Genomic DNA, 12,817 nt, shown 5'->3' on the forward strand with positions numbered 1-12,817 from the left:
ATCTACTAACAGACCTACCAGTTGCAAAGAAATGCACCATTTTCTTTCCAAATACATAATGATGCATGAAATCCAGGGGGCAACAGTGGGTTTTTAGGTCACTGATTTGTCACAAGGCTATAAAACTGCTGGACAATGTAACTGTCTCCCATGCTTTGGTGGGGGGGAAGGGTGGTGGGGGGCAGAAATATCACTCTGTAATGTAAAAACAGATTGGATATAAATAAACCTGATTTCGGTAAAGGTTTAATGGGAAACTGTCTCCTTTCTATAAGGATTTCAAGGAACCATGGCAGTTCCCATAGCTTTAGTTGATAAAAAAGCTTGTTGTACAGTGAGTCATGGAACAGAATGCTGTAGCATTGAAGAATAGTTACAGAATTTTGTGTGTAGCCCAACTCCTGTAACAGAAGAGGTCTGAGGAAAAAAAAATTCTAACAGATACATTTATTTTTGGTCTGTGTATACACCCAGCTCCACAGACCATGTGAATACCATGTCAATACTCTGATAAGATGTTGTACAACACATTTGATACTCAAGCACAAGAGTCAGACACTGACAATGCTTTTCACAAGCATTTCAGGATTTTCTGTTCCATGGGTGTAACTGAGGAAGTGTGGTAGAACTGATTTGCTTAGAAACAGCAAGCTTACCAAGCAAAGGGACTTCACAGCAGGGAGCCACTAAAGCAACAGGCTACACTAAAATCAGTTTCCCCTATGAATTACACCAGCACAACTGCAGCAATAAATCTTGCACAAGTGCCCTCAGCAACACAAACCCACACTGCATCCTGCTAGGTGCTTCTGAACTGCTTCAGGATTTCACTAAATCACTCAGCTTCTCCAAGTGACACTGTTTAGCACCTCCTCAATAAGATAACAAGCTGATGAGTGTTAAGGAAGGTGTGATTTGCCCTGGAAAACTTGCTTCTACAATACAATCTGTATCAGTTACCATAAATGCAGAAACACTTTTATGGTAGTATAACCACATTGACAGAGTAAAACTTTTCCTTCAATAAAAACACAGCAAAAAATTTTCTCACTCTACAGCTAATACACAAAACAGTTTCAAGGGCATGGCTGATAAGCACTGCTAGCAATCTGCTGGATGGGTTTTCCAAAATTAGGCCCCAGTTACAGCCCTTGTCAATAGACATTTTCCATCAAACCAGGAGTGGAGAGGACATTTTTCTTAGTAAAGGTCAAATTTTGAATTCCTTGAACACCCTAACCTGTCACCAGTAAGCATTAGCTGGCCTTAGGTCTGTGCAAGTAGTAATTGCTGGCTGAGAGGCCAGAAAGAAGCTGAATGAGATTTTTTAAGAACACAAAAACTCCTGACCCTCCTTTCTGAATCAGAAATAACTGTAATAACTTTACAGATGAGTACAGAGAACTTCTCATTAAAACCAGCACAATCTGAGACACGAATGTTAGAACAAAATGCTATCTACCAGGGCTTTCAAAGGAGATATAAAACTGGCAGAGATGCTGCACCAATTCCAAAAACCAGCAGACATCCATGTTTCTAAGCACATTCTCTTCAGCCCCGGAGCAAGGAACAGAGTATAGCAACAGAGTGATGCTCTATCATCTGTGAAGTTGCTCAGACAAGAGGAGCAGATAGGAAGCAGTAGCCAAAATGCTGCTCAACTCACACAAAAAAAGAAAGATCACATTGAGTAGACAGCCAGAATGTTCCAGGCAATAAGTTTTATAAAGACTATCAAGAAAAGGGCAAAGAATTCCCAAACAGAAATCCCAAAGTCAGATGCCAGTACAGCAGATTATGTGACACAATGAGAATCAAAGAGTTGAGGGGATTTTAGGGCTTTTCCAGCCTCAGAAAGTAGAAATCTGTTACTCAAAAATTGCAGCATGTCCACATTTGTTGGTCAACACATAAATGCAAATTTTGCAAATCATCCATATTCCTTATAATACCGTCAAATTAATATAAAAACAAACCACAACCAAAAAGCTATTTAGCCAACATATGCATGCTTTTATATCCATATCTTACAATATAGAAGTTACCATCATGTTACAAAATATCCAAAGGTACATTTAAAGATTGTTATTTTCAAATCAGTTTGATGATTCTCAGATAAAATGGTGCACTTGGCATCACATTTCTACAGGGAAAAAGTCATGTGGGCTACTTATTTACAGCTTTGTTTATGGTTTAGTGAATGTCTTTATGCTTGTATTTGAGTTTGTGGGGGCAAAAGTATGAAATCAGCACTTACCCTCATTGGTAATAAGATGTATTTACTTAAGTGTTGTTCAGATGAGATCATGGGTGCTTGTAAAGGGTAAAAACAAGACATAGATTTCATGGCAACATAATAAATTTTCCAAGGTGCTTTTCTTTCATCTTTCTGCAAACTAATATTTTTTAAATTTTTGTTCCACAAGCAATATTTAAACAGGCTAATACTTACCCTCAGACTGTAATGATCAGTCATGAAAGAAAGAATTCTCCTGAGCAGGAGGAGGAAGAGTTCCCCAAAGCATTTAGGGAATAAACAGGCGTAAGAAGAATGGCAGCTCCCAAACACATCTTAGGATTTACTCTATTAGGTAGGAAGTTTCCTACGGTTTCAGTGTGAGCTCTTAAAACAATGCTGCTCACATGCAAGGCAAAGTTACAAAAACCAAAGCCCAGGTAGTTCTCCCAGAGGAAAAACTACCAAAAGACATACTTTTCGTGCTTCCTTAAGGAGCCCTCTCCTGTAAAAACTTTCACTTGATTGTCTTTGAAATTGAATTCAGCTACCTGGAATTTGTACAGTACTGAACACACTGTTTATCATCTTTCTTCAGAGTTTATCCCAGTGTCTTGCATGTCAGTAACAAATCTTTTTCTGCTTCAAATTCTGGAAAATCAGGGCAGCAGAAAGACATGGCAATTTTTAAATTATGCTATGTGTCAATAACACTTAATTCAATTTTACATGTGAATGAACTGAGGCACACACTAATCACTGAATCTTAGCAAGCAGTCCAAAACTGTATTCAGAGAGCGTGACTTCTACAACTCTTCAACACAAAATCCATTAAAAATTACCTTGATATACATATTCCTTTGTAGCACAAGCTTTGAGTGTTCAGATGCACTTAGGTATGAAAATGGTGTATGGAGTCTACCTGCACTGGCAAGGAAACAAATTTAAATTCTGATGCAGTATTATCAAAACATGAGAAAATATGAGAATATTTTTACCATATCTAGCATAGCTATTGATCCTGTTAGGTTTTATCTTCCATATTTAGAATTCTTTTACTCTAAAACCCAAGACTTGTCTCCCATTAAGGAACAATTCCATTTACCTAGGTAAAAGCTAATGTGATCACCCCAAACCAGTCTAAATCCATGAATGGCAGACTTGTTACAAGTTAACACCTGGATAACCTGAAATCTGTATCTAGCCCTGTACAATCAGCCTCACAGACTGACACACACCTCACTGCTCTTCCTATATTTATTTAATACAAATTGGTGTCATAGCCTGTATCTCAAATATCTCCTCTCATGAATTATTCACCTTCATTAATCCCACACATTTCATCCTAAGCAGTACAAGTCAGTAGAGGAAGCTGTATTGAACCCTCCTTGAATGATAGGATTTTGTTGTCCCTCTGTCACCACTCAGCCAATGTAACACTTAAGCAATATATATGGAGTTTCTAATGGCTTTCTTGAACGGTCAGACAGAGAAACAGAAAATGGCCCAGCCTACGTGCTGCCACTGTCACATCCCGATTAAAGCCTTACATTCCTGTGCTTTAGAACCCTGGGTATCTCCTGAAGCAACTATAGATTTATTTCTGACCTCCAAAGGCTTTTAATTATTTTCAGACAACTATTTCAGCAGTGCTGTATCAAATTAGATGAAAGGACATCCTGATTTATATTTGCTTTTTAAAGGGCTATGGTTTCAAAATCGTATTTCTACCTGGAAACATTCTTTCACTGATCTCTTTACCAGTATTGACAAAAGCTGCTGTGAATAACATACTGCAAGAGAAAACCTCCCGCTTGGCTGCTTTAGCTCTTTCATGCTGTGTCTAACATTTGTGCTTAGTTGGATTCAGTATTTCATTACACTCATTTTATCTTTCTAATGGCAAAAATACATCAGAGCCATAAAGAACGACTGCTAGGCATCAAGAAAGTTAGGTATTTTTAAGTTTTGTCCCTTAAACTGGCCACATACTTCAAGCCAGTTGTTTTGCACTTTAAAGTAAATTTAGTTTCTTTCAGGCTTGGCTAGTATTTGCCCAATCCAAGATTCTGACATAGCTTCAGCTTGTGAACACTTCCAGTGAAAACCAAGCCCCAAAGCTGCCTGAATTACAACTTTAATCACCTAGATCTAGACACAAATATTTAGGGTGAATCAAGCCTGGCTTCCATTGCACTGATCACTATTTTAGAATCATCCCAAACTCCTTTATTTGTTTAAAAAGAGGTGTCACCTGTTACAGTACCATCACCATCAGCTGTGTAAAGCCCCAAGTAATGGATACAGGATTACTCACTGTTGTTACTAATTTCTATGGCTCATTATTTTTTTAGGTTCATGCCATGCCTTCCTGTATTTGCTCTGACTAGAATACAGTTTTCTTACTATTACCATCCAGTGCAAATCTGCTGGAAAGTGCATTAGGAGTTATTTAGTTATTAATGATTAGGGAGGGAATGTAAGCCTCTAGCATGACAAAGTAGGTAGTTTTAATTTGTTGTTAATGTTAGTGGGTTGTGATAAACTGATGTAACACAGGCACAAGTCTGTATGTCACATCTCATTTATGTGAATGGCAACACTTTGAAAAGGGTATCCTTGTCTCTGAAGATGTTTGGAAAGACCAGTCACATCCTCTAAAAACATCTGAGTTTAATCCAGTTGGGAAGAGAACAACCTGAGAGCGACAGAGAAAATTACTCTCATTCAACTTTTTTTTTAAGGCTTTCTTTTAGGTATCCCTAACATGGTTGCGATTTGAAATCAGTATTAGAAATGTAAGTACTTATTACAGCACCTGTGTTATTAGTTGTTCCAAAAACTCCAAGAATAAGTAGGGTGTGGCATCACTATCCCAGCAAGTAAATCGAAATTTCATACCTGTTCCCTGGAAAGGTCCAGTGTCCTGAAAACATTTTAGAATTTAAGCAAACAAACAAAAGCAAACAGACTTGAGAGACATTCTAATGATCAAGAAACTGGGGTGTTTTTTTGTTTTGCTCTAAATGAAGCAACATCTTTCCTCTATTTTTGTTTTATTCAAAGTAGGCTAACAGCTTAGCTAGCACCGACTTTGGCAGAGGGGAGGACGGAATAGTGTGGTGAGAAACTTGTGCAGAAGAAAATATAAATGCTGACTCCCTAGCCTAACACCACCACAAGCCTCTCCCATGTTAACTAGCTGGATGCAATGAGCCCCCGAAAAAAACACCATTCCCCGGCCCTTTTTCCCCCAAGCACCAAAGGATAAAAGCAGGGGTTATGAGGGGGGGATGTGAGGCGAGAAGGGGGGTGCGTGGGAAGAAAAGAGGATGTGGGGCGGGGGGCGTGAGAGGAGAGGGGGAGTATGCGGGAAGAAGAGGGGGGCATGAGAGGAAAAGATGAGGGAGATGTGTGTGAGGGGAGGGGGTGCGTGAGGGGAGGGTGAAAGGGGGGGGTGAGGGAAGAGGAGGGGTGTGCGGGAAGAAGATGGGGGTATTAAGGGAGAGGAGGGGTGTATGAGGGCGGTGTCGGTCGCTCCCGCTCCTGCCTCAGTCCCCTCCCTCGCCCCTGCGCGCTCCCCCACACTGAGGTAACAGCGCGTGCTCGCTGAGGTAACCACGTCGCGCCCGCCCCTCTCCCGGTCACCCGGGCGCCTTCTCCTCCTGTCCCAGCCGGAAGTGCCGCCCTGCGGTTCCGCTGCTCTGTGGTGAGCGCTGCGGCTCATGGCCGCCTGCAGCCGCTGCGGTGTCGCGGGGGCAGCGCGGAAGGCGGGTGCTGGGGCAGCGGCGGGACAAATTCCACAGCAAGGTACCGGGGATGGCTTCCTGCGGCCGGGCCGAGAGGAAGCCGGGCCGCGGCGGGTCCGTGCCAGGCCCCGCGCCTGCGAGGAGCCTTTAGCAGCCTGGGCCCGCGGCCTGGCTGCCCGGAGCCCTTCCCGGCGGCGGGCGGGATCGCTGCTTGCTGCCCTGCCCCCGGCCCGCCAAAGGTTCCTGTCCTGCCTCCCGCCGGGCTGGGTGCAGGGTGCAGGGGGGCACAGGGGGTTCAGGCACACGGGGCTTCAGGGCTGTGCTTTTCCTTGGGCTGTTTCCCCATTTCACGCCATCCCTCCTCTCCACCAGCGAGGAGCTAGAAAACCGGTGACGGATCTTCCTGCCTGCTCGGGTGGCCCCGATGTACTCATCTTCCCTCTTTTCCCCTCACTTCCCTCTGCTTTGGGTTATTGTATTTGGTGCAGTAAACACGAACTCGTTATTTGGCAGGTGTGAATAAAAGTCACAAGTCATTGAAATACTTGGTTTTTTTAAGCTCTCTCCTATTTCCAACCCAAAGCTTTAAAAAGGAAAAAGGGAGAAGAATAATTTTCTAAATTTTTTTTTTTTTTCCAAATCAAGTGGATGAGATACTTATGTCACCAGCACACAGTTGTTAGGAGAAACTGGGGCTATGCTTGGTCTTCTTTGGCTTTGTTTATGGTGGTATTTCAGGTAGTATAGCCCACTGTCAAAAAAGATGCCTATCAAAGATAGCAAAGAAACTCATGGGCTGAGCTAGAAACAGTTTAGTAGTTTTTTAAAAATTGTAAAGCAGGGAAAAATAAAACTCAGAGGCCCAAGAAAAACAAGTAGTGCATATTAAAATAATTACTTGCCACCAACCAACTACTGCCCAGCTGTTCTCTCAAGCAGCACCCCCATGCCAGCCTCCCCTCCCCATTTTACTGCTGATGATCACATCAGTATTGCATGGAATATCCTTTTGCTTAGTTGGTGTCAGCTGTCCCAACTGTGTCCCACTTTTTGTGCACCCCCAATCTACTTACTGACAGGGCAGAGTGAGAAAGAAAAAAGGCCTTGCTGTTGTTCCTGTGCTGTTCAGCACACAAAATATGTACAACATCAACATGGTATCAACACTGTTTTCAGTACAAATCCAAACCAGCTCCATGTAATAAGATCCCATTGTATTCATTGTACTTCAGGTTCTCAGAGGTTTTAGAACAAATCAATTTCTTTTGCTATAAATTTTCCCTTTATATTGTAGAAAATAGTGCAGAGTGGGTTCAGGCTCATATTTTAGGGCCAGCATTGGATTTGCAACAAACTTTGGCATGGGTATGAGACCACTTTGCAGTAGCTAGATTTGTGTTTGGTTGTTGGGTTTAAATACCTGCCCAGTATTTACATCAGACAGATGTGGCACTCAGTTGGAGAGAGCATCATGCAAGGACCACAACTGCACACACCTAGAACCACCTGTCCTGTGTGCCACAGACTGTTCCTTGAAAAGGCAGAGGTTGATTCTGTGTTGGCAGCACAGGGATGTGCTGTTGAATGTGAGTTGCCAGCAGTCATTCAGGCAGCCCGTGCTGCTGACTGCCAGCAGCTTTTCCTAGAAACTACTTGGAATTAGGCTGGGTGAATTGTTTAGCTGTCAGCAGTCTTTTCCTGTGGGCCATCTTCACAACTGGGCTTAACCAGCAAAGGTTGTGCCAAGGGAAGAGGCCCCCAGGAAACTGATGACCAGAGCAGGCAGCTCTCTGAGCTGTTCATCCTCCCCATACCTTGCTTCCAGGTTGCTTTTGAGAAAGTAATGCTACTGAACATTGAATTTGTAGTTGTGGCTTGAAAAGGAAAGGAATCTAAGATGCATGGTTTAACTTCAGGATTAAATTCAGTGTATTTTTAGTCTTAGACTGGAAGGCTATACATTCTTTATGTGTTTTTTTTAATTAAATTTGGCCTGTTAAGCTTACAGATAAAAGGTTTGCAGCACAAATCTGACCAATTTTAATGCTTTCTCTAGGGTGATCTTCATAGCAACTACTTAAAGACAAAAAAAATAATTTCAAGCAAAATAAGTGAAATAAGTTATTTGGATAAAGTAAGATGGATCCTTGTTCAGTTGGAGTTCAGCTTCAAGCTACCAATGAATGCCATAAGACCTATTACACCCGGCACACTGGCTTCAAGACTAAGCAAGATATATCTTCATCTGACCTCCTGCTACTGCAGCTACGGACTGGCATAACCTTCTCAGAGAACAATACAATCTGCTTCCACCATGCAAAAATTTACATTGAAAGATTTGAAGACTTACAAAAATCTTGTTGTGATCCTTTTAACATACACCGAAAACTGTCAAAGAAAAACTTGCGTGCAATTGACTTAGATGATGCAACTTTTCTAAGTGCCAAGTTTGGAAGACAGTTTGTACCTGGTTGGAAGCTTTGTCCCAAATGTATGCAGATAATAAATGGAAGTGTGGATGTGGAATCTGAAGATCGTCAAAGAAGAAAACTTGATCCAGATGTATGTAAATAGAGCAGTTTTCCCACTCCCTCTAAGTGCTGCAAGATATTGGAACTGAGCTTCATACAAGCCCTACCTAGAGGAACTAAATTTTTATCTAGAAATATAAAAGGGTGTAGTCTTTTAGATGTGTAGGAATTTACTGCATTTGAACTGTTATTTCAAGTACGTTAAAAAAAAATCCTTTTCCCAAATTAAATGTTACTGCTTTTAATTTCAAATAATCTGAACTAGGGTGTCTTACAAATCCTATGTTCATGTAAATACCAGGCTGCTGCTGGTATTTTAAACTGTTACTCAATCCCTGCTAAAACACAGGCTTGAGTTTAAAGCTGAACACTGCTAAGGTTGTTCAGCTTAAAAAAAAAATCTACTTTGTCTAGCAGCTCATTACCAAGTGAGCCAGCACTGAGATGAATTAAGTGTACTCTTGTGGTGTCTGAGCTGCAAAGGCCATGGCATTTTGTTCAGGGCCAGTAACAAGGTGGTGTCAGAGGATATGCTTGGAGTGCTGAGTTTGAATACAGCTTGTGCACTGCTGCATTGTTCAAGGTGTATGCAGGTGACTGGGAGGAGTGTGGGCAGCCAAATGGGCAAGACTGCTGATGTGGCAAAGCACAACTGCCTTCTAGGAGCTGTTGTCCCTTTCAGCCTGGAAAAGGGTTGCCCAGCTGTGCTTTCCAATTGCATGTCAGTATGATTAGGAGACTGATAAGGGGTGAAGTTTGAAAGCATTGATTGAAACTATTATACAGCTTGTAGTGTTGGGTTTTGAGACTTGGGACAGTTTTCCAGTATTAAAAAAATTAATACTCAAGACTTTTCTCCTGGGAAATCCAGTGCTCAGAGTTGAGGTGAACAATTTACCCAAGTTACTACAATATCCTGACTCAACTGAATATTTTCTTATTAATTTAGGTTTGTATTTGTAATTAAATGAGATTTTCTGCCTTTGTTCAGGGACGTACAGCTAAAGCTTTAAAGTCTCTACAGTTTGCTAATCCAGGACGACAGACTGAATTTACTCCTGAGACCAGTAAGAGGGAAAAAAGGCGACTGCAATCAAAAAATGCATCAATTAGTTCAGACAGGTGAGCTGCTCTGCATGTTTTCTGCTTTTGAGGATGTTAAAAATCATTACTGAGGTGAGGAAAACCAAAGGTAAACTACTAGGATATAGTTCATATTTCAGGCAATTAGAATACAAGTATTTGGTAAGGCATGACAATGCTATGCAGATCATAAATTAAGCTATTAATTCACTCAAACTAAAAATCTCAGACTAAATTTGAGTACAGTAAAATCAAGTGGGCAACACTCGAAGTATTTCTATTATTATCTTTCAAGAAGCTTATACTGCTGCCTTGTAAAGAAAGGTGTGCAAATTAGGAAGATAAGGTCTTTTTTAAAAGGGAAGTTAGTGTCCAAGTTGGATACCACTAGATAACAAATTACAGCCTTCTAGTCTGACTAGTTTTAAAATCACACTATCTACAGGTGAGAAAGGTTTATGCAGCTGAATTTTGTCTCATTTCCCAGTGAAGTTTGGACTAGTTCTGTCTGGTTATCAGAAGAGAGTGATAGAGGTCCCAGCTTTAAGTAGTCGTAAAACATTGTTCAAACACACAAGAAAGAGAACATTAATACCTTTCCCCTGCTCTCCACCTAAGTTTAACCCTACAAGACAGAAACAGACACCAGAGCTGCTGCTCACCACACATCCTTTTCCCCTCTCGGTTTCTTCTACTCAATTTAGGTAGAAGTTGTAACCAGGGAAATTTTGATGTTAGGAAAACTTTCTGTGCATCTTGTAAAACACTGGATCAGAATCATCTATGACATTACATCTACTCAGAACTCAACTAGATGGAGCCCTAAGCAACCTCATTTGAGGTGACCTGGCTTTGGACACAGAGCCAGACAAGGTGACTTCCAGAGTCTTTCTGTGATGTTGCAGTTGAACAAATTGTTAGAGACAGATAATGATTAAAGCATTTAAAATACTTTAAGATGTGCACACTCTAAATGAATCTGCATTACCTTCAAAAATCAGAGCTACCCGTTAGCAAAATGAAAGTATATTAAGGGAGCATTTCACATCATCTGAAAGATGCCTGAATCTGAAGTTTACATCACGTAACTACAAGCATTCATAAATGGTTGAACAAGTGTGCTATTGAAATAACAACTTCCCGTTTTTGAAGTTATTTCAAAAACACTTGTGTGGTGATAAAACTGGGACTGAGAGATGTGGTCAAATACATCTTTCAAATTAACAGAGTGTTAAAATAAACACCTGAAGAAAGCAAACTTCTGTCCACAACCTACGGCATCAAAATAGGTGGATTTTGTACCATGGAAATAACTGTTCTTTTCCACCATGCAGGCAAGTTATACCAGCCAAGAGTAAAGTCTATGACAGCCAGGGGCTGCTGCTTTACAGTGGGATGGATCTCTGTGATTGTCTTGATGAAGATTGCCTGGGGTGTTTCTACGCTTGCCCCAAGTGTGGCTCCAGCAAGTGTGGAGCTGAATGTCGCTGTGACCGCAAGTGGCTCTACGAGCAAATAGAGATAGAAGGAGGAGAAATTATTAGAAATAAGCATGTTGGCTAATGTATGTCCTGGGTGTATATTCTGTCCTCTGATTAAGCACAGCACATTTATTGTTCACTGGTCTGCTGAAAGCCACTGGAATTTCTCACATCCCATAGGATTATGTAGTTACTTTCACATTCATTTTCTTTGTTCTTAATCATGCCGCTGTCTTTTCACACTTCATGCCACCTTGTACTCAGTCTCAGCAGCCATCCAAATAAGTTGTCATTATCTTTCACTGTATTAAATTACAAAGTGTTCAATTTTGTGACATATCCTGAGCCACTCACTATTGTTCCATATACTGTGTTTAGAATGTACCATGTCCATGAATCCCTCAGTTTTTTAGTTCAGGATCTTGTGGTTTTGAATCTTTTATGGTAAGCACTCAAAGTTCCCAGTGAATTTACATGCAGTATTGATAAAGCTCTGTCCAGTATTAATAGTGAATGCTATCTGTGTTACAGATTTCCCCAACTATATCTGATAAATTCAATGCTGCTTACTTAAATGGATTCAAAGGCATACCAGAGTTCAGATCCAAGTCCCTGGGATTTGAGATCAAGTTATCCTTATGAATTCAGACCTCACTGTTAAAAGTGTTACTAAATTGTCAAGGCAATGAAAAACATGTCAAAGTATGTAATTATGATACTGGTTTTTGGTTTCTGTATAACACAATTGAAATAATTTTGCTGTATTTTTTTTTCTCAGTCTGTAATTAGTTATCAGTCTGGACTGGTACTTCAACAGCCTTGGGTTTTGGGGTTCTTTTCAGTTTTTATTGGTTTTAAGGTAAATGTTTAGATGCAGCTGAAATTAATTTTAGTGTCTGTTACCAAACAAAAGCCAAAGAAAACAAACAAACAAACAAAAACCAAAACCCTAATACCAATAAAAACCAAACCAACCCCACAGCTGAATTAAGTGGGTGGATTCAGTATCTATCATCAGAACAAAGTTTTACAATAGAACAAGATTTATGAAAGATATTTTGTAATTGAAATCTTAGGTGCATGTTTATCAGGTCACATTTATTCAAGAATACTTTTTAACTGTTGCTTTCTGAAGACTTGATGAAGTTGTATAATCTTGCTATTTGTTTGGAGTATTTTCTTTTCTGAAATGTCTCATGAAAGTTACATCACTAAAATCCAAAGTTATGCTTGGGGTTGTGCTGACCTCTGCTGGTCTTTGTGAAGTGTAAGCATTATCTTACACTACATTTTATTAAATCTGCAACAAAAATAAACGTCCTTTTTTTGGTCAGAGCATTGGCTGTTCTTCCAATGGATGAACATCTTTCTGGATTTAAAATCCTTGCAGCTATGAATGTCTCCATTTGTTCTGTATATTTTAATAAACACCACACAAACTTACCCCAGCATCACAGTACATCAGCTCTTCTATCATCATCTAGAAGTCATTGTATATTTTTCCCAATAGCCTGTGTAGTTCCCCATCTCTCAGAATTACTCTACAAGTAGGCCTGTTAAATAAGTCTGTTCTTTCATAGGCAAAAAGAACAACTACTTCTGTAAAGCCAAAGTTCATAACCAGGTATAATAAGCACTTCAGTCTCTGCACACATTGAAGAGAAAAGCCTACAGACACATCCCAGTTACTGTCAAAACTTGCCTTTTGGTAGTAATTGCAGAAGTCAATTCCTAGAC

The 12,817-nt window shown here is 40.5% G+C and overlaps 1 protein-coding gene across 3 annotated transcripts; it reads left to right on the forward strand.

Moving 5' to 3' along the window:
• The first annotated feature begins 5,866 nt into the window (after positions 1 to 5,866).
• ARL14EP (ADP ribosylation factor like GTPase 14 effector protein) lies at positions 5,867 to 12,396 on the forward strand. Of its 3 annotated transcripts, none has more exons than XM_030451440.1 (4): positions 5,867 to 5,945; positions 8,042 to 8,547; positions 9,508 to 9,638; positions 10,934 to 11,974. In XM_030451440.1, exons 2-4 carry the CDS (start codon positions 8,125 to 8,127, stop codon positions 11,160 to 11,162), a joined length of 783 nt encoding a protein of 260 aa, XP_030307300.1. In that variant the 5' UTR covers positions 5,867 to 5,945; positions 8,042 to 8,124; the 3' UTR covers positions 11,163 to 11,974. The 3 variants fall into 3 exon arrangements, with proteins under 3 accessions (XP_030307300.1, XP_030307299.1, XP_030307301.1); XM_030451439.1 differs by having other exon boundaries at positions 5,889 to 6,046; positions 10,934 to 12,396; XM_030451441.1 differs by lacking the exon at positions 5,867 to 5,945 and adding an exon at positions 6,302 to 6,411.
• Positions 12,397 to 12,817: the final 421 nt, after the last annotated feature.

This window comes from Calypte anna, chromosome 5, assembly GCF_003957555.1.
Source record: "Calypte anna isolate BGI_N300 chromosome 5, bCalAnn1_v1.p, whole genome shotgun sequence".
NCBI classification, from domain to species: Eukaryota; Metazoa; Chordata; class Aves; order Apodiformes; family Trochilidae; genus Calypte; species Calypte anna.

What these genes read in the sequence shown, in the direction of transcription:
- ARL14EP (XM_030451440.1), top strand. Translation starts at nt 8,125, where the DNA reads ATGGATCCTTGTTCAGTTGGAGTTCAGCTTCAAGCTACCAATGAATGC. An exon ending in GAAGAAAACTTGATCCAGAT is followed by an intron (nt 8,548 to 9,507) that starts GTATGTAAATAG and finishes GCCTTTGTTCAG; the next exon opens with GGACGTACAGCTAAAGCTTT. An exon ending in GCATCAATTAGTTCAGACAG is followed by an intron (nt 9,639 to 10,933) that starts GTGAGCTGCTCT and finishes TCCACCATGCAG; the next exon opens with GCAAGTTATACCAGCCAAGA.